Source organism: Phyllopteryx taeniolatus, chromosome 6, assembly GCF_024500385.1.
Source record: "Phyllopteryx taeniolatus isolate TA_2022b chromosome 6, UOR_Ptae_1.2, whole genome shotgun sequence".
NCBI lineage: Eukaryota > Metazoa > Chordata > Actinopteri > Syngnathiformes > Syngnathidae > Phyllopteryx > Phyllopteryx taeniolatus.
The window spans coordinates 28,320,499-28,347,793 of NC_084507.1; the positions used below are offsets into that span (position 1 = coordinate 28,320,499).

General features: G+C 41.9%; 1 protein-coding gene across 3 annotated transcripts; it reads left to right on the plus strand.

Moving 5' to 3' along the window:
* Positions 1–206: 206 nt before the first annotated feature.
* On the plus strand, positions 207–27,265 carry kmt2bb (lysine (K)-specific methyltransferase 2Bb). Of its 3 annotated transcripts, none has more exons than XM_061775955.1 (36): positions 207–1,283; positions 2,912–2,990; positions 3,058–6,516; positions 6,637–6,818; positions 6,927–7,046; positions 7,325–7,511; positions 8,762–8,999; positions 9,090–9,157; positions 9,246–9,497; positions 9,625–9,731; positions 10,015–10,140; positions 11,179–11,292; positions 11,399–11,545; positions 11,638–11,730; positions 11,814–11,931; positions 12,081–12,194; positions 12,384–12,568; positions 12,687–12,788; positions 12,980–13,090; positions 13,467–13,543; positions 13,697–13,920; positions 14,468–14,571; positions 14,699–14,836; positions 14,991–15,149; positions 15,239–15,356; positions 15,449–15,527; positions 15,605–15,765; positions 15,930–16,031; positions 16,140–19,191; positions 20,941–21,041; positions 21,202–21,339; positions 21,424–21,676; positions 21,899–22,006; positions 22,092–22,175; positions 22,865–22,994; positions 24,853–27,265. In XM_061775955.1, exons 1-36 carry the CDS (start codon positions 954–956, stop codon positions 25,126–25,128), a joined length of 11,436 nt encoding a protein of 3,811 aa, XP_061631939.1. In that variant the 5' UTR covers positions 207–953; the 3' UTR covers positions 25,129–27,265. The 3 variants fall into 3 exon arrangements, with proteins under 3 accessions (XP_061631939.1, XP_061631937.1, XP_061631938.1); XM_061775953.1 differs by having other exon boundaries at positions 208–1,283; positions 15,864–16,031; XM_061775954.1 differs by having other exon boundaries at positions 208–1,259; positions 15,864–16,031.
* The last annotated feature ends 30 nt before the right edge of the window (positions 27,266–27,295 follow it).

Sequence of the window (27,295 nt, forward strand, 5' to 3'; positions counted from 1 at the left end):
CTCTGTTGAGTTGCAGCCTTATTTAACTATTTGCTTGACATTTTATTATTTATTTTATTTAATACTCTGTTTTTGTACAGTTTGTTTTAGTTGCACACTGCTAAATGAATTCATTTGTTGGTCCTCTTTATTGAGCTTCAATTTTTTTGACAATTGTTGATGCAGTATTTTAAAACCAGAACTAACATACGAGATGTATAGTACTCTGGTTTATATTTGTTACTTTTATTATGCCTGTATGAGGACTTTTAAACTCATTTTCGTCGCAGGTCACATGAGTGGCGTCCAGTGGGCATGTCTCTCGCCCAAATATATTAAATTGACCAAATGTGGACATTGGGTGTTTCGGGTGTTTAACTTTCCCCCCCAAAAAACACCACCCATAAAGAAAACCAAAAAAAAAGGAAACCAAATTTTTTGCAAGTTTGGGTTCAAACCATCATTCATCAACCCGTTGATGTGTGAATTTTGTGTAAATCAACTCTAGTTCGCTTGTGTAACGTGTATTGTGTTAGCTTTTAATTTACTAAACTAATTAGAACCGAATAAGGGGAAATTCAACAATGAATGAGCAATATTATTGGCAGAAACAGAGGGCCCCGAAACTCCAATTCTGCTTATAGGTTTGGGCTTTTGCAGAGCGACTGTACGCACAAAGGGCTCCATAGAGGCGTGGGCCGGCTATTACATATGTCCTAAATAAAAAAAAATAAAAATACATAATAAACGTAAAGTGCATTTTTAGGCGGTTGTTTTTGTTGTTGTCTCACTGAGTCAGTTTGCATTAGTCGCCACCAGGTGTCCACAGAGGGTAGTTGCCTGTCACGTCTGAGGAAAAACACCATTTCCCGTGGAGCATTGCGGCCACCCCCTCCCATCTCGCGCCTTCGCTCTTGTCTCTCTGGTCGCTCGAGCCTGCTAGCCGTCCGTCGCTGTGTGTTGTTGTCGAAGCAATGATGGCGGCAGCGGGATGCGGATCAGCAACCGCGGCTGCCGGAGGAGGCCAAGGTGGAGCCGCTGCGGCCAGAGGTCGTTTCCCCGGTCGGCCTTGGTCCTCTCGTAGTCGTTTGCGCTCAGAGAAGCGCTGGCAACTCGGGCGCTCGGGCTTAGAAGCTGATGATGTGACTTGCGGAGGGCCGAGGCCCACAAACCTGGTTGTATCGCTCAACGAAGACCAGTCTCACTTGCGCTTACTTGGAATAGAGGCGAGCCACAAGACCCTTGGCCAGGCTGGGTACAGCTCTAGTGGGAGTGAAGAGGTGAGGTCCCAAACCGACTCAGGAGTTAGTATCCTTATTTTATTTTTTATTTTTTTTACATATTACATTACAGTTAAATGTGTCCAAATGTGTGCTGTCTACAACTGTGTGTCTATTGGTGCCATGGAGAAATGTCAACATCCCTTTGCTAGGCTAACGCGAAATGCTAACCCATGTTAGCGGAGCTTTTCGTGACATTTAGCGAGTCGCTTTACATTATACAGCCTGAACGGGCTAAAGTACAGTAACATTAAACGCTAGTTTTGCTTTTTGCCGTTACGCAGTTTATAAATGTCACCGTCCGACACTTTTCCTTTTGAATATTTAATGAAAGCTAGTGAGCGAGTACGCCAATTTGTAAACAGCGATCGCAATTAGCCCTCCAGTGGCCCGCTCGCTCCTTATCGGGCCAAAGAAGCTGGCAGCTAGCCGTAGCCAACACAAAGAACGGGAAGGCTAGCACCCGTGCCCCGCACAGCGGCTAGCCGTACCGCTAACTGTTGTGTCTTTTAGTCTATGTCGTAATAACAACACGCTTGTCTTTTTTAAACGAAATGTGGTGTGTAGCCATAGTATTTACCTAGTAATACTAGTGTGTTATGGGCTACTGAGAGTGTAATTCAATATATAATGTGTTGTACAGAGGCTACATGTTAGCAAGAACTGACAAGCAGGAACTTGAAAATTATAATTTTTTTTTTTAATGATTCGAGACATTAGTTGAGAAATGAATACAATATAGGATGACTAATGTAATTCTTACTCAACGTTCTTAGTCAGACTCAGCTCTTCTCCCAATAAGTCTCATTAATATAGAACTTGGAGGGAAACGTAATTGTAAACCCATCTTGTATTTATAGTTTCGGTACCTTTTACTTGAAGTTACAACATTTGAATGTCACTTGTATACTTATTTCACCAGCAGCCCAAGTTAGTTCATAGGAAATATTGTTGTTGTTGTAACTACTTACTTGAACTGTCAATTACAGTGAATTTAATCTCTGTAAATAACCGTTGTCTAATATTATTAGTATTGTTTTATTATATTAATTAGTGATGCTGTTTAATATGGGGTGGCGCAGTGGTCGTCTGGTTAGCACATCCCCCTCACAGTTCTGATGTTGTGGGTTCCAATCCGGGCTCTGGCTTTCATATGTGGAGTTTGCATGTTCTCCCCTTGCCGCTGTGGGTTTCCTTGCACATTTTAAAACCATCTATGGTATGTTCATTGAAGACTTTATACATTGTTCATAGATGTGAATATGAGTGTGAATGGTTGTTTGTCTATATGTGCCCTGCAATTGGCTGGCGACCAGTTCAGGGTGTACTACTTCAGGCTCTTGCCCAAAGTCAGCTGGGATAGGTTGCAGCACACGCGTGACCCTAGTGAGGATCCATGGTACAGAGAATGGATGGATGTTTAATATGGATGAATATGCAAATAGGGCATACATTCACTCTCCAAAATAATGTGATGTTTACTTTTGTTAATTCGTGATACTCCATTAGTCTTTTTATTGTTTTGAGCACCTGTTGTGCATACGTGTGCATGTTTGTGTGTGTGTTTGGGCGTTGATTTAGCTGATAGTTTACTTCCATCGGAATCACGTTTAAGTTGTTGCACGTGTTAATTATTTGTTTTTCTTTTTAAGGGCGATGACTTCCAAGGTTTTGAAGCGCTTAGAAAAAGCTCCAAAGGAGCGCTATGGTCTCGGAAAAACCCTTCCAAAGGTAGAAAATAAACGGCAAATTCAAACATTGTTGATGGATATTTACAATAAATGTTATTTTTTTGTAGGTGATGTTAACACAAAATCCAAACGACGACGTGAGAAGGTAGTGTCAACTATGCCAGCTGAGGAGGCAGCTATTTGTCCACCTCATCCTCTTAAAACTGAACATTTGGTGGAGGAGAAGCACATTGTGTCTTCCAAATCAGAGCCTGCTAAAGGTTCCAGGAAACGTGCAAAAGTCAAGAACACGGGAGATCAGGAGCTGACCAAAGGTGGAGCGTTGTCGCCAGCACCAAGGATTACAATAAAATTGGTGGCGAAAAAGAAAGTTAAAACAGTAAAGGAATCTCGTGAAAAGTCTCTCAAGAAGATGAAGCTAAAAGGAATTGAGGCGAAGCCGCAAGCCGAGAACATTCATGCTGAAAACGTTTCTACTGCTCATGTTAAATTAAAACCTGAACCACCTAAGGAGGTTGCAGATGATAAAGAACTAGGGACTTTACCTGCAAGAAGACGTGGACGATCTGCTTCAAAAGGGACGGTACCAACTGACAAGGTATGTGCCAAAGTTGTGGCTGATGACCAGAAATCGCAAGAGAGAGAATCAGTGGTTCAACCTGACATTGTGAAAGAGACTGTTGAGTCAAAAACAAACACAAAGAAGCCGAAGCGTAATCAACAAGCCATTCGGCGGAGCAACAGAGTCACCAACCCGCTCTCACAACCTTTCTTGGACGCTGCAGCTGAACCAGAAACTCTAATGAAAAGTGATACAATTGTTACAAAGGCAAAAGTGTCCAGAAAAGCTGAGTCAAAAGTTTCTTCGAGGAGGAGCAGACAGAGGCAAAGTAAAAGGCTTAACAAGAATGTTCCACTTCCAGAAAACCACAGTCCATCCTCCACAGTAACTGATCCGTTAGCTGTGCAACCCAGTGATGGGTCACTTTCGAACAAACAGGCAAGGGTCCCAAGCTTGAAGTTGAGAAAAACGAGGAATCCCAAATATGATGCGCAGTCCAGCGGGAAGTCAACTCGAAAAAAGAAGCGGAAAAAATTTATCTGGACTTTATCATTAATTAAGTTTGTGAGTCCGATCCAGCCTGCTGAAAACATTGTCAAGCTTACAGAGAGCGCATCTGAAGTGGACCCGTCCACTCTAAGTGACAGTAATGTCGACAAGGGTCTGACGGGGGTCGAGAAGCAGTTAGAACTGGACAACTCAGCCCCACAAGAGAGCACTCCGACAGACAGTGAAACAAAAAACTGCCAAAATGGAACATGCGAGAAAATTTCTGCTTTACAAGTGGAAGTTATACAGGATGGAAATGAAAGCTCTCCCCAAGAAGCCACTCAGCTGGATTGTGGGAAAGTTGTCCCACCTTTTCAAATAAAAAAGCTCTCCTCTCCCGGCAGGCATAAAAAATCCAAGACGTCCTTTTTGGTTCAGCAGGTTAGTCCTGTGTCTGAAAAGAAAGACAATGCTACTAAAGAGGTAGACAAAGTTCAAGAGGATAAAGCCCCTTCTCCAGAGCCGGACGTCCTCCCAACCAGGAAACTACGCAGAAGAATATTAACCCTTGATTCGCCTCCCAAAAAGTCGGTCATTCGTAAACTGGTGACGACGACGCCGAAGCGACGGTTGAGAACGAGTCCGCAAGTTGAAAATACACCACAGGTGGATGTTGAAGCACCTGCTCAGGTTTTAACAGAAGAGTCCAACTCACAAGTTCTCCCTGAAAACTCCTCGCATGAAATGAGTAAAACATCCTCACAGCAGTCTAGCATTGTTTCTGATCCTCTCGAAAAGGATTCCTCACAGATAACAGATGCTCCTGTAGTGGTGCCTGTTGAAGCTTCGCCACAGAAGACAGAGAATGAGGCCGAACCACAAATTAATGAGGCCAAACCATTGCCAGTGCCTTCTAAACCCAAGAGACGTCACAATAATAAATTAGGGAAAAAGCGGTCTGCTCCAAGGAAGAAGGCAGTTGTACCTAAAGAAAGTGCGGTCAGTACAGAATTAATCACTGTTGACTCTGCAAATACAGAGTCTCTACAAAAGGAAGACCAGGCTCTAGTAACAGAAGCAAGTCAGCCTGAGGCAAAAGAAAGTGTGGAGCCTGAGGAAAAGCAGGTGACTGTATCCGTAGAGGAAGAGCCGAGGCAGCTACCAGTAAAAGAGGAAACAGACATCCACTTGATAGATTGTCAGCCACCATTGGCTTTGGAAAGTCAAGCAAATGATCCAAACACATTATGCTTGCAGAAGAAATCCCACAAGAAAGGAAAAAAGAGGCGTAAAACTCTAATTGGGCAGCGTCAGAAGCACAGACACAGGAACACGGATGGAAAGTTTGCTCCTCTTAACTCACCAGAAAGTCAGGAAACATTTGAAAAGGATATACCGATCTCATCAGAAGATACCACTCCAGCCCTTGGTCCTAAACTTGTTGGTGTGCATAAAAAGTACAAAAAGAGACCTTCGGACATTCCATTTGACTCAAAAAGGCCACAGCCAGAGTCTATCCTTTCTACACTGATAGAAATTGGGCTTGACAAAGAGGACACTGATTTGAAAGAGGAAGAAACCGACTCATTCGTGGATGGGCCGAGAGCAGATGCTGTCGACGTGCCGCCTGGCAAAACAAAGTTTGTCAAAAACATCAAACACTTCATAATGCCTGTTGTAAGTGCAAGATCCTCTCGAGTGATTAAGACCCCACAAAGATTTATGGATGATGTTGGAATGTCCATGCTGCCGCGTAGAAACTCCCCCAAAAAAGGTTTGCAACTGGGCTTGCAAATACGTACTGGAAAGAGGCGAGATGAAGGGACGGGACAAGCCACTTCCCCCATCCTACCGCTCGGACAGGAGGACATATTGAGAGAAGCCCAGCTGGATCTGGACCTGCTTTCAGCGGATGATCTGGATGACACAGCCGATATAACTGACAGTCTGTTTTCTGAGGAAAAAAGTGACAAAATGGAAAAGAAAAGTGCTGTTTTGAAGGACTCACCTTTGAAGTGGGATCTGCCTGCAGAGTTGACGGAGGAAATTTTTACACCAGACAAAACTCCACAAGACCAATGTGAGAATCTGTTTTTATGTCCCCCAGGTGATAAACACAGAGAAGTCTTTTCTGCTGGCCTTTTGGATGCTCAGAAAAAGAACCCCCCGCTAAAGTTTAATAAGCAAACGGCTCACTTTAAGATTTATCAAAGACTGAACAAGTTGCACAAAGGACTTCCCCAAAGCAAAAGTGCAACAGATGTGGAAAGTAGCAAATCTCTTCAGTTGCCTGTTGATTTAGCTGAAGGGCTTGACGATGAGGCCATGAGCATTAGCCTGAGGCAGCGCAACACTGACACTGTGAAGGAAAAATCCAAGCTGAAGATAGAAGACCTAGGCGCACCAGGAGTTGTGAGAAAAGTTTGTATTAAAGCTACAAAGTCCATGTCGCTTGCTGATCGGGACAGTGAAAAAGAGGATTCAGCAGGGAAGGACGGCGTCAAGCTTCAGTCAGGTACAAGCACCATTACTGAAAAAATGCTTGTATTTGTAAAGAGCAAAGTTATTTCTACTAGATGACCTCTGAAAATATATAACGGGATAATAACTAGAATATGTTCTTTCATACCCATAGCGGAGCTGCCGTTAATAAAGGATTCAGCTGCATGTGAAGACAACCATCCTGCATCTGTGGGGAAAGGAGCCTCGCAGAGAGCACGTCTTACTGGCGCGAATAAACGAATGTTCAACCTCCTCAGAAAAGCCAAAGTTCAGCTCATGAAGATTGACCAGCAGAAACAGATGAAGTCATCAGGGGTAAAATCCTGGTTTTAACACAGATGACAAAGATTATTGATTAAAAAACACACACAAAAAAAAAACACTTAAATGGATGTCTTTGTTTTTTTTTTTGCATATCTGAAGCTGTTATCTGGGCCTGCTGGCGTCCGATCGAGAAACTTGACTTCTAAGAGACAAAGGAGGAAGCAGAGGGTGCAGCTTGAGACCGATGTTCCAATCAAGACAGAGCCACCTCAAGGACAAGTAAGTGTGCAAATCAATAAGGCTTGAAGAGAACAATCGATCTAACTTGCATCTCTCTTGCATCTTTCACCATACCCTTTATCTGAGTTTTAAGATGAGAAATAATTTTCAATGTGGCTTTTGTTAAAAGCTGATACAAATGGAGCACATAAATTATATGTACTGCAATTAAATTTGCTCATATGTAGCTTATGAGCAATGATTCAAATAGAGCCCTCTGGTCAGTTCCTGCATCCCCTTGTCACTCCCTCAGCAGTTCTTTTTTGTCTCCCCTCTAGCCGCAGCTAATCTCGCCGCTGTGCCAAGAGTTCCGTCAAGCAGGAGGTCCACGCATCAAGCATGTGTGTCGTGCCGCTTCCGTGGTGCTTGGACAGCCTCGGGCCTTGGTACCAGATGACATTCCCAGGCTCAGCGCTCTCCCTCTGCATGAAAGAACCGGCATCTCTCCCTCAGCTGTCGCTAAGGGTAGGTGAAAAGCCTAATGATAATCACAGTCACTTTCCATTGTTAATTTAATATTATTTATATGACATACTGTATTATCATTTGATCGTATTGAAAGGTTAATCAGATCTGTAATAGGTTTTACTAGAAGGTTCTGGTAGCTACTTTTTATTATTGCGACATTGAGACTTTGGCTGTCCTTTGTTGAGTTGCTCATGTTTGCAATTACTTTTGTCACTTTTTATGGAGAGATCTTTATATTAAACAAATCAGTGTGATCAGAAAAGTCAACATTGCGAGGAGGATGACTTACTGTAACTAATTTGCTAGTTCTTGGACGGAATCAATAAAATAAAGTCATTAAACCCATTTAAAATCAATTGGTTATTGTAAGTTTGACATCAATTAGTCAATATTAGTGAAACTCTAACTACAGTAGTCTGATACTTAAAGAATGGCTGCCCTTCTAATTCAGTGCTTCTCAACTTTTACTGAGCCAAGGCACCCATTTTACATAAAAAAAAATCTCCTGGCACACCCAAAAACAAGCCACAGTAAGTATGATTAGTGAACTAATGATGATCTTTTGTCAATTTTCTCACAATTTGATTTAGACTTTGGGAAATCTGGGCCTGTTTAATTGAACACAAAGATGATATCCTTGGGGGTGGGTGGTCTACGGGGGCTACCGGTGCATTGCCTCTGGAAAAATTACTGTCCCTAAACTATGTGTCCTGTGCGATGCTCCGAAATTGGGTTATTGTCAACGGTGGGGGTGGGGCAGGTGGTTGGAATTGGAGTGCCGCCTCCCAAAGAATGCTGCCCTGAGCGGCTGCCCAAATCGCCCATACCAGAAACTGCCCCTGGCCACATTAAATGGTGTGGCAGACCATAGCTGGCCCGCGGGCCTTAAGTTTGACAGATGTGATATTGGCACATATAGGTAAATTACCATTCACACTCAAATCAACATCTATGGACAATTAGGATCCCTCAATGAACCAAACATGCATATTTTTGGAATATGGGAGAAAGCCGGATTCCCCGGAAAACATCACACAAGCAAAAGGAGAGATTCGAACCCTGAATCACAGAACAGTAACACAAATGGGCTGACCAGTAGTCCACAGTGCTGCCCTCAGTATTGTTAAATTGTATACATATATCCATCTGTTGTCTGTTAATTGGTATCTAACACCACTGGCTGCTATTTATGAAAATTAAAAAAAACATTCCGCAGCATTTTTCTGAAATCCTTTTGTGTGTTGCAGATGTTGCAGATGGCTCACTATCAGAATCAGACAGTCCGGATTTCTCAGACTCAAAAGTCACTAAGGTCAAGAAGACCTCCAACTTTGTAAAACGAAAAGGACTCGGGCCTTTTGGGTACCGCTCTCGCAGATGTGGTGTATGCAAGGGTTGCAACCACGAAGAGGATTGTGGGACCTGCATCAACTGCCTTGACAAACCCAAGTTTGGTGGTCCCAACACCAAACGACAGTGTTGTGTGTAAGTTGTTGAATATCAAAACATTTGTAGGAATGGGTGTGAAAATGATTTGCAAATAATTAAAGATGTGTGTCCTTTGACCCGCACAAGGTACAAAAGATGTGATCAAATTGAAGAGAGGAAAGCCCGCAGACTAAGTGGAAGAACGGCACCCAAAGGTGATTTCTCACTTCTCAATTCTCTGAAATACCTTAAAAAGATATTGTTGAAAAGAAAATGATAAGTTGTGCTTTCTTCGTTTGTAAGGTTCAAAACGACGGCGATCCTCTTTCAGTGGCGGGCATTCAAGTAATGATGACGAGTTGGAGGGTTTGGCAGACTCGCCTTCTGGCCTTCAGCCTGACAGTAACAGTCCGTCTGTAAGGAAGCAGCCAAAGCGTGTTGTAAAACCGCGTGTCTACTTTGACCTGGTGGACTATGATTCAGATCTGGATGAAAAGGACTTCAGCTCAGCCTCACCAGCAAGGAGGAGAGGCAATGGGCCTCGTTTGAGTCCAGGTAAAGTAGCACTTAGCAGATCAGTCCTGAGCTATCACTGCCTTGTGCATGTAGTACAAGTAATTACTGTATACACAGTATTAACAACACATTATTAACCCTTATTTGTAATTATTTTCCTGTAAAGACTTTGTTTCACTGGATGGATTCCTTGGAGATATATCAGATGAAGAGATCCGGCATCGGAAATCTAGCTCACATCGTGTGCCATCTGTTCGACGCAAACCTGAGAAGGTTAGAAAATCTGAGATTACTCTTAAATCAAATATAGTGAATGAGCTGTATCTGCAAATGTATGTTTTGGTGGCTGTGCCATTTTGCTAGCATTTTATTTTGTTCATTTGGCTTGGATCCCTGGAATATGTTGGATTTGTTTAGCAGGTTGCCAAAGTAATAATACAGGACACGTAAAGTGTATGTAATACTCCTTACAAGGCGTGGTTTAATTTTTTTTATGTGCTCTTCCAGGTTTATGTTCTCAGTTCACAGTTACATTCAAGTAATGTTTGTCTTTCAGGGTTTGTCATCACAGGCTCCCTTTGAAGAGACGCCTCCAAGTGTCCTGGCTGCCCTAGCTAATGGATTTGAGCAGAGGGAAGTTGAGTCTTCGAAACCCACCCATAAAATCCGGGTCGACTTCAAGGTAGAGCTTTATCTGTTTTTTTTGTTTTTGTTTTTGTGGGGGCTTGCAGATTTGATCACAGATCAATCAGTTCAAATTAAAACACATCCAATTTAATGTCATCCATTCTAAAAATACAGGAAATGAAGAGTTCAAATGCCAAATCAGACATCTACATTTTTGATGAATTGAGTAAAATGATTTTAAATGTGGCGGCACGGTGGCCGACTGGTTAGAGCGTCAGCCTCACAGTTCTGAGGAGCGGGGTTCAATCCCCAGTCCCGCCTGTGTGGAGTTTGCATGTTCTCCCCGTGCCTGCGTGGGTTTTCTCCGGGCACTCCGGTTTCCTCCCACATCCCAAAAACATGCATTAATTGGGGACTCTAAATTGCCCGTAGGTGTGAATGTGAGTGCGAATGTTGTTTGTTTGTATGTGCCCTGCGATTGGCTGGCAACCAGTTCAGGGTGTACCCCGCCTCCTGCCCGATGATAGCTGGGATAGGCTCCAGCACTCCCGCAACCCTAGTGAGGAGAAGCGGCTCAGAAAATGGATGGATGGATGGATTTTAAATGTTTTATTTTTATTTATGGTTAATAAAGCTAATATTTTTTCATTTAATGTCTTCTAAGTTAATGTCTATTGAGCAATTGCGGTGTTAATTTGGGAAAAAAACTATTGGAAAGGTCTTCCAACAAGGTCTTTGATGATGTCATGTAATCGCAAAACCACACAACTGACAAGTCTAAAATTTTCACACTATAAATTTGTACTGAAATGGCAAGTAAGGTTTTAAAAGCTTTGCTTTTAAAACCTTATTTTGGATGAGTTTGTATGTGTAGTTGTTTGGTATTGCAGGGTTAGGAAATGCACCATCGAACAATCTGCTAGTAGCCGGGGCTCCATTTATTTCTAAATGGCGCTCGACGGCTTTAGCCCTCTTCAAATGGTTAATTCCTAATGTTTAATTTCTTGATACCTTGTTTACCATGTTTAGAAATATGTTATTCATTCCTCAGTGTACAGCATTGGTGTTGACAGACTTTTAAATTGTTTTTCAGGAGGACTGTACTTTGGAGAATGTTTGGAACATGGGTGGTTTAAGTATACTGACCTCTGCACCAAACATGCCACCACACGTGTGCCTCCTTTGTGCCAGTAAAGGGCAACGTGAGGTAAATCTATTTTGAAATGTACTAATGTCCTTCTTACATCATAATACAACTCTTACAGTTGCAATGTACATTTAAACCTTAAATGCCTTTTCTTTAATTTTTTTAGATGTTGCATTGCCAAGTGTGCTGTGAGCCCTTCCACTGGTTTTGCCTTGAAGAGGCTGAGCGCCCCTCAGTGGAAAACAAGGAAAACTGGTGTTGTCGTCTCTGCAAGTTTTGCCATGTGTGTGGCAGAAAAAATAAGCAATCAAAGGTACATGCCACAACCCATGTTGCGTCATTGTATTTATTTTCTTTTTAATGAATGAACTTGACTTAATGCAGTTTTAAAACATGCTCCCTCAGCCCTTGTTGGAGTGCGAAAGATGTCAGAACTGCTATCATGCTTCCTGTCTCGGACCAAATTATCCAAAACAAAACAAGAAGAGGAAAGCCTGGGTGGGTTCACCTAAAAAATACTGAGTCATGCATGTTTCCATGAAGCTTTCAGATTGTGTATCAATGAGAATGTCTCTCTGCAGGTTTGTATGACATGCATCAGGTGTAAGAGTTGTGGGGTCACACCTGGAAAGAGCTGGGACATTGACTGGAACCACGATAAAGGACTCTGTCCTGACTGTTCACAACTTTATGAACAGGGTAAGCAGATTATATTTGTTTCTCTGAGGCAATTTGAGGCAGTGTTTTTTTGACCATGCGTGGATTATTATTCTAACTATGAATCTGTGATTTCAAATGTCATTAAATATCTTTTTCATACTGTATGAATGTATTTTTCGTCTCCTCAGGTAATTATTGCCCAATCTGCTTCAAGTGCTATGAGGACAATGATTACGACAGTCAGATGATGCAGTGTGGCACATGTAACCACTGGGTACATGCCAAGTGTGAGGACCTAACAGGTAATATTTAGCTTGGTCAAATTAATATGGCAAAATATGGCAGGTCGTCTTGACAAAAAATGCTCTGGGATTTGTTTCTAATTGAGCAGCAAGCATAGAGTATACTTGTGATCAAGTTGGTTGTTTCTTATTGTAGCTTTGCGTTTTATCATCTCTGCTAACTTCTGTCTTCCTGGCAACACATTTCAGATGAACTGTATGAGATCCTGTCCAGCTTACCAGAGAGTGTGGTGTATTCGTGTCGGCCATGCAGTGTGACTCAGCCCAGTGCCTGGAGAGAACTGCTCTACATCGAGCTCCGATCTGGAGTAGAGAAGGTTCTAGCCTGCTTGCTGTCTTCCACCCTCACACAGCACCTTGTTACCTGCTCCCAGGTAAGACATGTAGCCCTCTTTTAACATGTCCAAAATACTGAGACATTGAAACTTTTCAAAATGTTTCAAATCGAAATAAAAAAATACAGTGTGCGCATACACTATTTTTCTACTATAGTGTGAAAAGTTAGTGGGACCTGACAGTGGAATCGAAGGACGACCCGCCTGTGACCTCCGAGCTGTGGGCAAGAAGTTTGACAAGGGCCTTTATACAACGTTGGTGAGTCCAAACACTGCCTTATCTAACGCTGGGATTTAAATAAAGAAATAAATAAAATTATACCATTACTACTTGCACTACTTTACTATCGATTTTATGTCCACTTATAGATGTGGGGGGAAAAGTAGCAGTAGATTGGAACGCAACAATTAACCAATCTGAGTACTAAAATTAATATTGTTTCTTGACAGAAAATGTTCCATGAAGATGTTGTCCAGGTGGTGAAAAAGAGGCTTGAACAAGAAGAAAACCTTCCAGAAGAGCAAAGACCCACTGCCTTAGCACGCTCGTACTATTTAAAGGTATACATTTATTATACTATATATTAATAATATATATTATATATATTATTTATATTTAACAGCATCTGTTGCACATCGATAAGTCTTATGTTCTTTGAAGAGTATTTTGAGTCAAAACATCAGCATCATCTGTCAATTAATAGATATTTTCATTAAAACTCATGTATTAGTGATAATAAAATGATCCACGTTTGCTTTTTGGTTGTCCTTAAAAAATACGTGCTTTTAAGGGTGCTGTCACAAAACGAGACCTTTTTTCCCCCCCCCCCACCTGTCTGCACTTTTTGTTGTAAGTGTCAAGTGAGGTGAAAATTAAACATCAGGTGTCATTCTTTGGGATATCGGGTACATTTATAACTAACTATTTTGTCCAAAGCTACTGGAGGAGGTCTTCAATTGGTTCAACGGTCAAGACCCAAAAGTGTGGAACTCGTGTACAAAAACTTTGCCCATGTGAGTAATGGATCATTGGTTGGATTGTGTACGTGTGTTTATTTTTGGCAAACTGGTTGGTTGGGCTTGGGTTCAGTAATTGGTTGTGAATAACATTGACCGCAATGCACAGTTGCAGTTTTATTAAATTTATTTTTTTTCTCCCCCACACAGGGGGATGCTTCCACAAGCTGTTCATCCTCCTTCCACGGAGCATGTCTATGCTCAGTGGCAGGAGAGGGCGGAGCTACTATCCAGAAATCCTTTGGAACTATTGCTGGATGACAATGGACAAAGTGTAGATGAAAGAAAAGATGAGGTGGCTCCTCCAATGTCTGCACAGCATACAAGCTGGAACCACTTCCAAGCCAGCAGTGCCTTCCGCCATAAGTCTAAAGGTATAATATTCTGAAAGATTTTGATTTTACGTCTGGGCTTGTCCATTTCAAAATTTATAAAATGTTTCTGAATGAAAAAGAGGTGTGCTAATTTATTAGACTTACATTGTTCTCAACTTGGAACGGTGAACGACTGGTTAGAGCGTCTGCCTCACAGTTCTGAGGACCGGGGTTCAATCCCCGGCCCCGCCTGTGTGGAGTTTGCATGTTCTCCCCGTGCCTGCGTGGGTTTTCTCCGGTCACTCCGGTTTCCTCCCACATCCCAAAAACATGCATGCTATGTTGATTGAAGACTCTAAATTGCCCCTAGGTGTGAATGCGACTGTGAATGGTTGTTTGTTTATGTGTGCCCTGCGATTGGCTGGCAACCAGTTCAGGGTGTACCCCGCCTCCTGCCCGAAGATAGCTGGGATAGGCTGCAGCACGGCTGCGACCCTTGTGAGGATAAGCGGCTTGGAAAATGGATGGATGGATGGATGTTCTCAGCTTCCAGTTTTACTTTATCTGAAGATGCATCTTTTTAATTTTTATTTTCATATATACGCAGGAAAAAGGGGACGGCTTTCAAAAGCGGATCTGGACACAGGCTGGTCAAAGGATGATGAGAGACAGTGCGCGTTGTGCCAAAAATATGGAGACCGTAAACCCAATGTAAATATTTACATGTATAGACACCCATTGACACCCATTGTAAATCCTTGAGTATTTTTAAGAGCAAGATGAAAACGTTTGCTTGTTTACTGACAAAGTTATGGAAATTATTTATCTTTATCTGTAGGATGCCGGCAGGTTGTTGTATCTGGGCCAGAATGAGTGGGCGCATGTCAACTGCTGTCTGTGGTCAGCGGAGGTGTTTGAAGAGGAAAATGGCTCTTTACTACATGTACACAGTGCTGTCACAAGGGGTCGCTTGATGGTTTGTTTCTCTATTCATCTTCTGATCTTGTAATATATAATTTCTGATTGTCAATATATCCTTCAGGTCTCTTTGTCCAGTATTTTTATGATTGCTCCTGTACCACCAACTCAAAAGTAATATTCTGTCCCCATCAATCTTATTTTGCTGGTAGCGGTGTGAACGGTGCAACCAGACAGGCGCCACAGTTGGGTGTTGCCTGACTTCTTGTCAGAGCAACTATCACTTTATGTGTGCCCGCTCCCGTCACTGTGTATTCCAGGATGACAAGAAGGTCTACTGCCACAAACACAAGCATCTGCTCAGTGGAAAGGTAATTGGTTCTGCCATTTCCTGTCTAAATATGGTTATGGTGTTTTGAGCTTGATAATAAGAGTTTTTTTTTTTTTTTTTTTTGTGAAGGTGATAACCGGTCAGGATTTTGAAGTAAACCGACGGGTTTATGTGGATTTTGAAGGCATCAGCCTCCGCCGAAAGTTCTTGACTGGACTGGAGCCAGAGTTTATCAATGTCATGATTGGTATGATATATTAAACCATTACTTTTCATAACTTTTTGTTGCAGTATTGAGTCATCTCAGTTTAATCATTTGTGTACATTTTCTTTGCACAGGTTCTTTACAGATTGATAAACTTGGTGCCCTGTCAGAATTTTCTGCAAACAAAGGAAAGTTGTTTCCTGTGGGATTTCAGTAAGTTATTTTTGACTATGTAAACTTGAGATAACTAATTGACAACATTTCTTAAAGCTCTTGTTTTCTTTCTCTAGGTGTTCTCGATGGTACTGGAGCACTTTCAATCCACTTCAAAAATGCAAATACACATGCACAGTCCGGGAGGTCCAACCTTTAATACCAGAGAAACCCATTGAGGAGATGCCTGACCAAGGAGACAATCACACCATTGAGCACAACCCCTGTCCATTACTGGGTGGGTGTCTTGCTTTTTAGCAAATGTCAATTAGGAGTAGTACCGAATCAAATATACAAATACAGCAGTCTTTTTTTCTTTTTTTTTTTTTAAATCAGAATCTAAGACCCAAGAGACCGATTTATCAGAATCACAGCTCCAACCTGAGGAACCTATTGTTACAGTTCAATCTACAAAACCAGATAATGGAGTAAAGCCAAAGATTCCCAGCTATCCACAAACCAGGAGACCAGCTGGAGGAATGTCTCGACCTTTACCATCCCCAGGTAAAGTATTGCTTTGTGTATTTTTTGATGAGACTAACTTAAAACCACTAAGAACACTTTGATGCTTGTCAGGGTTTAAACTGTTGATTGGTTTTGTTTTCTTTCCAGGAGCAATACCAATAAAACCTCACCACATACTAACAGTAAGTGATCTGGAGGAGACCCGAAGGGCTCGACGCAACAACCCCCACTCAAAGACAACAGGCATACGCAGTAACATGTCTCCTGCTCCTCTGGGACCTCCAACTGGACCAGTCACTCTTCGTGCAGGGAAATCTTCTCTTCCAACTTCCCCGCTGTTCTCAAGTGCTACTTCAGACAACCTGATCAATTCTTCATCAGCCCGCCCAATTGGGGGCAGAAGTGCTTCCTCAGTCCGTTGCCCTGGAAACGTGAAGACCCATTGTGCCTCATCTTTCTATCCTCAGTCTCCCTGGCAGGACAGTGCAGCAACATTTGCACCTCCAAGCCTGTCTTTCTCTCCATCCCTACATAATTTACCCAGAACTCGGTTATCGTTTGATCTGAGTCAATCAGATTCTGTTGAAGTGCCGCACAATTTCTTGGCATCACCAGAGCCGGAAGACGTCTCTCCAGCTAATGGCACTTCACCTCAGAGGGACTTGGACGAACAGAAAGATGATGACCAATTTACCTTTACTTCATATCACAAGGATCCCAACATGACTCTGGGACAGGAGATGAGGACAGAATTGGAGATTGAAGAGACAATCCTGAATGAAGTTGTGGCTATGAACTGTGGTGGACAAATAGTGGTGGAAGGGGATGATCAGGAAGAATTTTGGGGTCGAGCCCAAGAAGTACAGAAAAGAAAATCCCTTGTTGCCAGTCTGCCGCGGTCGGCAGCCTCAGGAAGAAATGACTTGGACAACACCTCCTCTGATGACGATATGGAACATTACTTTGACTTCTCTCGGACTATTGTTAGCTGTCCTGGGTCTAAAGATCATTCCAGGTCACCCACATCTGCTTCCTCCCGGAACATGGCTCAACTGGATGGTGTAGATGATGGAACAGAGAGTGATGCAAGCATCTCTACAAGTGATGAACCTCAGAAAGTTGGTGATTCTGGTAAAAAGATCCCAACCAAGAACCTAACTAAAAGTGACGTCCCTGAATCAGAAACATTTACTAGTACCAATAGAATTCTGAATCAGAACCTCAAATTCCCATCCAGTTACAAGCACAAAGATTCTTCATCTCTGACTATCTCATCTGCAGTCAGTAACCCCATAGAAACATTTCAAAATCCTCCAGGAACCTCAAAAGAGATCAGCATTGGGTTGCTCTCACCACAAATGCCTGTGGCCTCTACTCACAATGTGGAAAATGCTGACAGAAAGCGGGAAAGTGTGCTTCCTGCCCTTGAGGGGCTCCCTAATTCACTGACAAAGGTGCCTGAGAGCTCCTATTCGGAGCAGTTTCTAAAGAGTTCATGTGTAGAGATGGCCTCTGGAATACCTGCTGCTGTTGAGCTACATGACTGTACTCCCCATTCAGAAGAGATGGTTCCTGTAACAGAATGCACACAACCAGAAAACAAACGGGCTGAACTGTCTAAACCCCTGAAGTCAAAATCTGGTAGCAGCCACGTTGTGCCATCAGCTGAAGGCTCTGCTGTGTTAGGGAACCACATACCGGGCAACTCCGTGGCAAATTCCGCTGACAATGGCCAGGGTGCCCTAAAATCGACATATGTGCATTGTCCTTCTCAAGGACTTTCAGACTCTCTTCAGCTGTACTCCAGTTTGCCAGGTTTCACGCAGCCTTCTCTCACAAGTATCACACTACAGCCAGTGAATTCATCACAAAATTCAACTTTTGATCAAAGGGACCCCTTATCTAACAAATTAACCACCTTAACTCCTGTTCGAGACCCAACACAGACTCTGCAAAATTTTGCACCCCAAAACAAACCCTTATCAGGGGCATGTGTCCAAGCAGAAACCTCTGGTAGCATTTCGATACCCATGCAATCCACACAGGCACAGCCGTTGGGTTCGACAGCTGTCACCATTGTTTCTTCCTCTGCTTCAATATCTTCTCTTCCTGGAGTTAGTGCACCTGCTCCAACATCATTCCAAACCACCTCATCCCCTGTGATTTTAAATGGGTACAATTCTGCCTCATCTGGTCACACAATCTCGATAAACTTTTCTACACCAAGGCCTGCTTTAGAACCTCAGCAACCAGTGGTATCCCCAGCTCTGCCTGGTCATGCCATTCTGACTGTGAAGGAAGTTGGAGGTCCAAATGTGGACTCTACGCCTCATGTCCTGTTGGTGAACCGTCTTGGGCAGATTTTTGTCAAGAACCCAGACAGCAACACATTCCAGCTGCCGAATCCTAATGCTCCATCCTTTAACTGTGTCACGCAGATCGCCAGTCTTTTGCAAAGCAATGCACTGTCCGCCACACTAGCAGCAGCTGGAAACATGTGTACTCCACCTCCCGGGACAAGCATAATGTCCACCGCTTCCACGACGGCCACTATTGCAGAGCAGATTCCTACCACAGTTACACAGTTGCTCACTCACAATAGCAATGGGGCATTGTCATCAATTAATGTAAAAAAGTCAAAAAAGAATACAAAAAAACCCAAAGATGAAACTGGCTCCGAAAAGAAAAAGACTAAGAAAAAGAAAGAGTCCAGTGCATCAAAAAAATCTAAGTCCTCCAAGATAGTGGCGCAGTCTACTTTGTCAACAAAGGGTTCAGACATATCTCCTGCGGAGAGTGCCGAAGCAATTATCAACCAAGCAATGGCAAGCAACTACACCCCTAAGTGGAGCGGACTTCGTACACTAACCCCTTCGTCACTGGTTTTGCCCCCTGGCCTACTCATTGAGCCTGAATCCCCAGCACCATGCCCCAAAACAGCACCGAGTCCTGCATGCCGCCCTCGCACACACGTCCGCATGAAGAGAGTGTCGTCACTTTCTGACCGTATTGTCACAAAGAAGTCTAAAGTGGATTTCCTAGCTTCTGAACCTACCAGCGAGGACGAGTGCAACCGGCCAAGTGTACCAAGTGTCTCCTGCAGGGCATCTGGAGTTCGCATCAAAACTCCGACTGTGAAAGGAATACTAAACCTGGATGAGTTAAAGCAGGAGCGTCAAAGTGATTCTGAAAGCTCCGGGTAAGATCAGTAGGCTTTACACGATCAGGATTTTGGGGCAGATCACAGAGTTTAAAAAAACGATAACCGGTCCGATCACAACATAGAGCAATGTGTCTGTTTAAATGACTTGTTCATTTACTGTATGTACTTGTGTACTGTATACGGAGTATCTTCAAAAGTATTCTTTATTCAGTTCATGTATTCTAATCAGTCCGGTCAAAAGTACGTGAACATACCGCAAGCAATCCTTGAATTAAAGTCCTCTCCCGAGCACCGGTGACCACCAGCACACGGTTTTCCCCATTTTGTTCTTATAATACACACAGCGCGATCCATGGTTGTTGTCGTCGCCATGGTAACGGGTGTATCCGGTCGCGTTGACAAAATAAAGCCCAGTGATCGTAAAAGACGGGATGTGGTGGTATCGGAATACAAGATTTTATTGCAATTGTCTGACAGTGCAATCGTGAAAGACCAAATTTGTCTTGTAGTGTGATCCACGCATTACGTGTTGTCTGTCCCAGACATGTTGTCTGTCCCACACTGCCGACTAAAATGCTCATTTTCGGCTGATACCGATCAAGCCGATCAGATGGGTGTAAAGTCTACTAATGAATATAGGCTGCATAGAAATTGGCTCGATTGATATTAATATATAGATGCCTTACACATACAGCATACTTAATAACTATCCATCCATCCATTTTCTGAGCCGCTTCTCCTCACTAGGGTCGTGGGCGTGCTGGAGCCTATCCCAGCTATCATCGGGCAGGAGGCGGGTTACACCCCGAACTGGTTGCCAGCCAATCGCAGGGCACATACAAACAAACAACATTCGCACTCACATTCACACCTATGGGCAATTTAGAGTCCCCAATTAATGCATGTTTTTGGGATGTGGGAGGAAACCGAAGTGCCCGGAGAAAACCCACGCAGGCACGGGGAGAACATGCAAACTCCACACAGGCGGGACCGGGAATTGAACCCCGCTCCTCAGAACTGTGAGGCTGACGCTCTAACCAGTCGGCCGCCAAGAATAAACTAAAAATATATATTTTTATAAAGGATAACTATAGATTAACATACAGAAAACTATCAAATAAATATAAATGACAAATGAAAATGGTAAATGAACATTAAACATCACTTTATTGAAGACTGGCATATGAAAGACAGGATGCGAGAGGCTGGATAAGAGGTTTTTGGGGGTAATCTGCCATTTTTGTACTTTATGAATCCTATTTTCCTACTTTGAGTTCTTCCTTGAATTCTGTGTTTTTTTTGTCTTCTTTGTCGAATGGCACTTGGAACTTTCTTTAGCCCAGTGGTGGCTTATTGAACAGTCGCACTTCATAAATAAGCACAAAAAAACTTTCTAAATGCTTCCGATGAACACGCGGGGTGACACTGACTCAAGAAAACATTAAATAAAGTTGCACATGAGCATGGGATGCTTTCTGTGGTCACTCAATTCCAGGAAATGAGTGGCTGCATCAGGCGCGCGGGCCGATGAGTTTAGTACAGAATATTTTCAGCTGTACAAACAAAACGAGCAGATTTATGACAAAGGGGACAAAATTTAAGCGAAAAATAGTTAAACACCAAATGGTACAAAAAAGGGTATATGAAAACCACGGTTCTACTGGATAAGAACTAATGTATTTAATCTGTACAAAAAATATTGAGCTAATGTAGCTGGTTGAGTTTGTATGATACTTATTACATCTGCTGACCTTGTCCAATATAATCACTCTCGTCTATCTTCAGGTGTGAACCTTGGGACTATATGTCTCGAGGTGAATACGGCAAGCAGCAAACTTTGGAGCCAGTCGGTCACAGCACCTTTATTGACTGGAAGAAATACTCTGGTACCTTTTACTTTGTTTTACAGGAAGTGTATCACAGGCAAATTGGTGTTACTTATGTATATTTTATACCATAAATCAATAGATGACTTGTAACACGTTTAAACTTTGATACAACTGTTTGTTGTTTGGGCGTTTTAATAAATAAGCTTTGCATTCTTAGGCGCTGGTTCTGCGTCAGATGACGACTCGCCACTGTGCGATGAGGACGAGGAGTGTTTGCCAAATAAAGATCAGCCACACTTGCGATTCCACATAAGCAGTGATGATGGCTTCAGTGTGGAGGCAGACACTATTGAGGGTAAGTCTGCTTTTGTAAAATGATTTGACCCCTATTTCTATTGGCTTCACCTTTACCACACTTGATTCTCAACTCTCCCTGTAGTGGCTTGGAAAGCGGTGATAGATGGTGTGCAGGAGGCACGAGCGATCGCAAAGTTGAGACCTCTGGCTTTCCAGAGGATCACTGGTGCCCGAATGCTCGGTCTCCTCCACGACGCTGTGGTCTTCTTGCTGGAACAACTTCAAGGAGCACACCGCTGCCAACATCACGCATTCCGTTTCTTCAAACAGTTCAGCCAGGAAGATGATCTGCCTGTCAATCCCACTGGCTGTGCCCGCTCTGAACTCTACCTTAGGTGTGTGCATAAAATGCTGGGCAAATTTACAAGCTACAGAAGTCAGGTGTATGTGGCGATCAATCACAATCTTGACTTTTCTGTCAGTTACTGCATCAATGCGTTGGTCTTGAAATATGAGTATATGTTGTAACACAGTGATACAGTTAATAATTTCCCTTGTGTTCAATTGTTGAAGAAGTGGAATACTAATTCAAACCTGAAAATACTTTCTCTCAACAGGAAGTCCACGTTTGACATGTTCAACTTCCTGGCATCTCAGCATAGGCAGCTTCCTGACATTGGGTCTTATGACGATGAAGAAGATGATGTTCTTTTGAAGTCCACAAGGTGAGGGGTTTCATTTAAACCATTTTGCCATTAGTCTTATCATCTTTCTCTGACTTAAAGCTAAATGAATACTCTTCTGTCTTAGACGGGCCACTAGTTTGGAATTGCCAATGGCCATGCGCTTCAGACATTTGGAAAGGACATCAAAAGAGGCTGTCGGCGTGTACAGGTCAGCTCTGAATTTCATTCACCAAAGAGTATTTCAATGCCATGAATATTTTTTAGAATTTATTGTATTTATTTTATAAATTTAATTCTATATATTATTCATTCTGTTGTTCCCTTATTGTCTTTATCAGAATGTTATAAATTGTATTTAAAATTCCCTTACCCTTTAATCCTGATCCAAATTAATAAGATTAGAAAGATGTTTTTCTTTTGCTCATTTAAATGACTTAAAAAAATCATCAATGACAGTATTCTCACCAAAATTTAAAGGGAACATCGACAGAATAATGTAGCTTGGTCTTAAAAGTGTATATTCAAGTTGCAAAAAGAGAAACAAACCTATAAACAGATAAACCCAAGCTGATGAATGGAACGTACCCCCATGGTTGTAATAGAGGTAGTGATAGAATCTAGGCACTTTAGATTGTTTCCCACGTTTGCAATTCGGCCATCTTTATAAAGGACATTGTTGAATAATCCCATGGTGAGAAAGTATGTAAAATGCACCCCCACCGCAAATATATCCCTAACCACTAGGTTACTAGGTCACCCTAAGAATATTAAACTTGTAACAATAGCATTCCAGCACAAAAGCACCCATATAACAATCTTCTTACTCTACTGGAAATTTTGCCCATCTTAAATCCTGCCCCCAATACGTTGTTTCTGAGTGACTTCCACTTTATGTAGGTCTGCAATCCATGGGCGTGGACTCTTCTGCAAGAGAAATATCGACGCGGGCGAGATGGTCATCGAGTATGCTGGCATTGTCATTCGCTCGGTGCTCACTGATAAAAGGGAGAAGTACTATGATGGCAAGGTGGGTCTCATTTTCATCAGTTTCAACTACCGTAATTTCTCGTGTATAATACGCACCCCCAATGTTGATCTCAAAATTCTGGAAAATGCTTCTACCTTTGTATAATGCATTTTCACAATGCATGATTTTGCTTCTACCCATATGATCAAAAATGAAGTATTATCTGTATGTTGTTAGTTTTTTATTTTCAAATAATTATTCTGAAGCTAAGCACTTGGTTTGAACACTTAATTCTTTTTTTAATTTACTTGCTCTTATTTTGAAATTCACAGCCCTACTTTTATTTAGTAAAGTAAAAAACACACAGTTGTGCTCGTTTGCTTACCCTGGCAGAATTTGTAAGATGGGTACAATTCGTTAAAGAAAACATGAAGGACCAGGCAAAACACATTTAATTTTATTTTAATGGGATTCAAATTCAACGGTCAAGCATTTCAGAAAAGCATTAACATTAAACAAAACATAACCATAAAGAAATTAATGATGGTTGTTGTTCAGTCATTTGTAAAAAAAACTATATTTCACAAATTCTGCCAGGGTATTTAAACTTATGAGCACAACTGTACATATATGCAGTCATAAGTACCCCCTGTCATAATGGAATGAAAGTGTAGGCTTTTTTATAACCACTAGGTGGCGGTGGCATTTTGGAATTAAAGTTTACAGCTTTTTCATAACCACGAGGGGGCGGCATACATTTATATAATGTGAACGTTTTTTTCCCATTTGCCCCTATACCTATGTATAATGCGCACTATTGACTTTTGACAAATTTTTTTGGGGGGGCGGGGGGGAATGCGCATTATACATGAGAAATTACGGTAAGTACAGTGAAGCCCCATTTATCGCGGGGCATAAGTTCCAGATGCAAAAGGTGAAAATCCAGAATATAAAGACCATATATGTTATAGTTTTACCTCTTCCACATGGTATAAACAAACCTAAACTTATGAAAAGACACTTTTTAAACCATTTCTTTAACATTTGTTCTCACTCTCACTTGCAGCTCTCCAAAAAAGAGGTAAAGCAGGGTTGCTTCAAGCCGTTTGTCACTCCCAGCTAGTTTACTGCACAACTCACAGATACAACAAAAGAGAATTAAACATTGTATAGTTAAACACCAAAATGTTCATCCAAGCAACATATTTTTGTCTCATGGAAGTCCGATAGCCTTAAACCTAACATATAATGTCAAACAAATTCAAATCAATTAAAACAAACAAACACATAAACAAACCCATAGACAGGCTGAGAGAAATTAGCATGGATGTTACAGTAATTCTAAACCTTCAAACAGCTGCGACTTTAACACCCACGGAGCAAAAACACATACAAATAGTACATGCAACAATACTTAAGGGCATATATTCTCTCTGGCGTGTGGAAACAACTATTAATTAATAAACAGCCTCTCAAATATACATACTCTTTTATTTATGACAGTCTCCTTGCCTTGCATTATGATAGAGCTACAGCAGCCAGAGAGATCCGCATCTTCCTTGACAATCACACCATGTTGTTCGTGGTTTAATAAAAAATATGACAGTACGGTATACAGTGGCATCAGGGGTTGCAGTTTTTCTATTGCAGCGCATTAGTAGGTGTGTGGCGGGGAACTGTAATTAAGTCGCGTCGCTCTGTGTGTGGCGGGCCTTTCTGTCTGGTACCATTAGTCTGGGACCTTCTCTGGCCTTTCTTCTTGCTTTTAATAACGCTGCATCTTTGACACTGTGGTACTACACAGAAGGCATACGATATAGCAAGGGAATGAACGTTAAACTGTGGAACTCTGCATTATATAAAATAAAAAGGAGACAAGAAAGGGACCAAATGAGTTTGTTGTGTTCTGTTTTGCCAGGGTATTGGCTGTTACATGTTCCGTATCGATGATTTTGATGTGGTGGATGCGACCATGCACGGCAACGCGGCCAGATTCATCAACCACTCATGTGAGCCCAACTGCTACTCGCGAGTGATCAATGTGGAGGGCCGCAAGCACATAGTCATCTTTGCTTTGAGGAAGATCTACAGGGGAGAGGAGCTGACCTATGACTACAAGTTCCCTATTGAGGACGCCAGCAACAAGCTCAACTGTAACTGTGGCGCCCGGCGCTGTCGACGTTTCCTCAACTGAGAGATCGGTCATTGTTTGAAACGGAGAGATTCTTGTTTACTAGAAAGCCTTAAATTAAGGTGGCACTGGATGGAGCTCCCGACATGTTGAAGGCACTCAGCTACTTTTGAGACAAGTTGACATTGTTCCGTGTGCATGGATCGGAGGAGCAGAAGAGGAGGTTGTCCTACACTGATGCGTGTTAGAACGGTACTCTTGGCTGCCTGTGACGACGTCTCACGTTTTGATTATTTATAATATGGTTGGGGCCACATTTCTTGCATACACACATCAAGCCTTATTTGTTGAAAATCAATGCTGAAAAGCTACTGCTTGGCTTTCAGAGATACCTTAGCTTTTGGTCTTTTTCCGGAGGAGAGGAGTTGTCTTTCTGTAGTACATTCGTAATCATCTTTGCTCCATCTGGTAGTTGAAGGGAACATTAATGCCCTGCCTGTGTTGTAGTGAGGTCAGTTCTTCAGCCATACATTTCACCCAAACCTTATTTTACTTTTTGACACGTTTCTTTTTGTGGACATGTTTTATTGCTTTTTTCCCCCCTTCCAGATGACAACCATGGTGCTAAGCATTGAAAGGTATTCTCAGGACTGAGATGTCCTGCAGTTAATACTTGGTTTAGCTGGGTGTTCACCCTTTTCAGAACACATATTTTAAATAAATGCTCTCTGGCAGTACTTAACAACATTGGATAACTCATCATCTTCTCTGTCCATTTTTAGAGATAAACATTTCAGTGAAATTAATAGGCTTCTTTGATGTACAGTGTATGTAGCAAACACTATCCAAACCAAAACGTTTTAGAAAGTTATTTATTCGGCTCTACTCGTTAGCTATTCCAGCAAGACTGCCCCACAGTTGCACATAAACGGCCGCACGAATTCCCATTTTGCGAAACCCGCTACTGTTTATCTGTAAATCGGGGAGAGAGTGCTGGTGTGAATTGCCACAGAGTGTGTACGTTCAGCTCCTGCAACAGGCTTTTTGTGAACATGGTGCACATACTTTGCATCGCAACAAGCCATTGATGTGGAAAACGGAGCCGGGGAGAATGCACTCAGCACCTAATTTTAGGTAATAAGGAAATGTTGTTCTTAGTGATGTTCAGTACTGTCTTTTAATGAGCGTAATTGAATTCACACTGTTTGAAATTAGTCGTGATATTTATTCGCATTTTTGATTTTTACTTTTAATGGTGAAAGGTTGTTTTGTATAAATGGTGGTGGGTGTACAGCTCCATTTTTAGTACCCGTTTTGTTTTTTTGTTTACAAGTGTTGTCCTTTGTTTTAATTTACTTGAATTTTCTGTTGAGGCAATCGAGTCATACATTTATGGCCTTATTTTTGAAAAATTTTGAACCAGGTATTTTAAAGAATATCTTAATTTTATTTCTTTTTTGTTGTTGTTGTTGTGACAAATAACTGACGGTCTTGGAGATTGCCACAGAAGTAAATTGAGCACTGTTTGCCTCCTTAAACCCATGCTCCCCAATTCCACCCCCCACCCCCCAAAGTTTTTTGAGCAGAATTTCAATGTTTGTGTCAACATCTGTGTCCATTCTGCATGTCCAATCACTGAGATGGAGCCCAGATTTAGTGTCAATCACCTAGCTAAAAAAACAAAAAAAAACGGAACAGAGTCACTCACAACTCATTGCAAGGATTCTACCTCAGCTGTCATGACAGATGTTTGGGAATACTGATGCAAAAATGGAGGATAACTCTGTTTTAATGTCTGCAGAGCTGGTGTGTGCTTGTCAGCACTTGGACTTTGTGTCATTTTAGGTGTGTGTGTTTGTGTTTTCAATGAAGGATGCAAAATTGTAATCAAACCTGAAAAGAAAGGAAAAAAAGATCAAGACCATCTTGCCCAGAATCTGTTAAGAAAGCTATATGTTATATATACACACACACAAATATATAAATATATAAATATATATAGTAGGGTTATTTTAAAGTAAGTGTAAAAGACAAATGAGGAAAATTGTGATCTTTAAATTTATGTCTTTGTTACCATGTACAAATAAACCCTGAGTTTGTAAATATTTGTACACGTATTTCTAAACCTGTTTAATTTTTCTATGCACTTTTTTAATTTATATTATTTGTTTAAATAAAGATGTTAAGATGTTTCAATAAATATGTTGTATTTATGTCTTTATCAATATAT

Excerpts from the sequence above, each read along its gene's own strand:
- kmt2bb (XM_061775953.1), top strand. The coding sequence starts at position 954 with ATGATGGCGGCAGCGGGATGCGGATCAGCAACCGCGGCTGCCGGAGGA. Across the intron at positions 6,517-6,636 it reads CGGCGTCAAGCTTCAGTCAG|CGGAGCTGCCGTTAATAAAG; the intron begins GTACAAGCACCA and ends TCATACCCATAG. Across the intron at positions 9,158-9,245 it reads TGGAAGAACGGCACCCAAAG|GTTCAAAACGACGGCGATCC; the intron begins GTGATTTCTCAC and ends TTCGTTTGTAAG.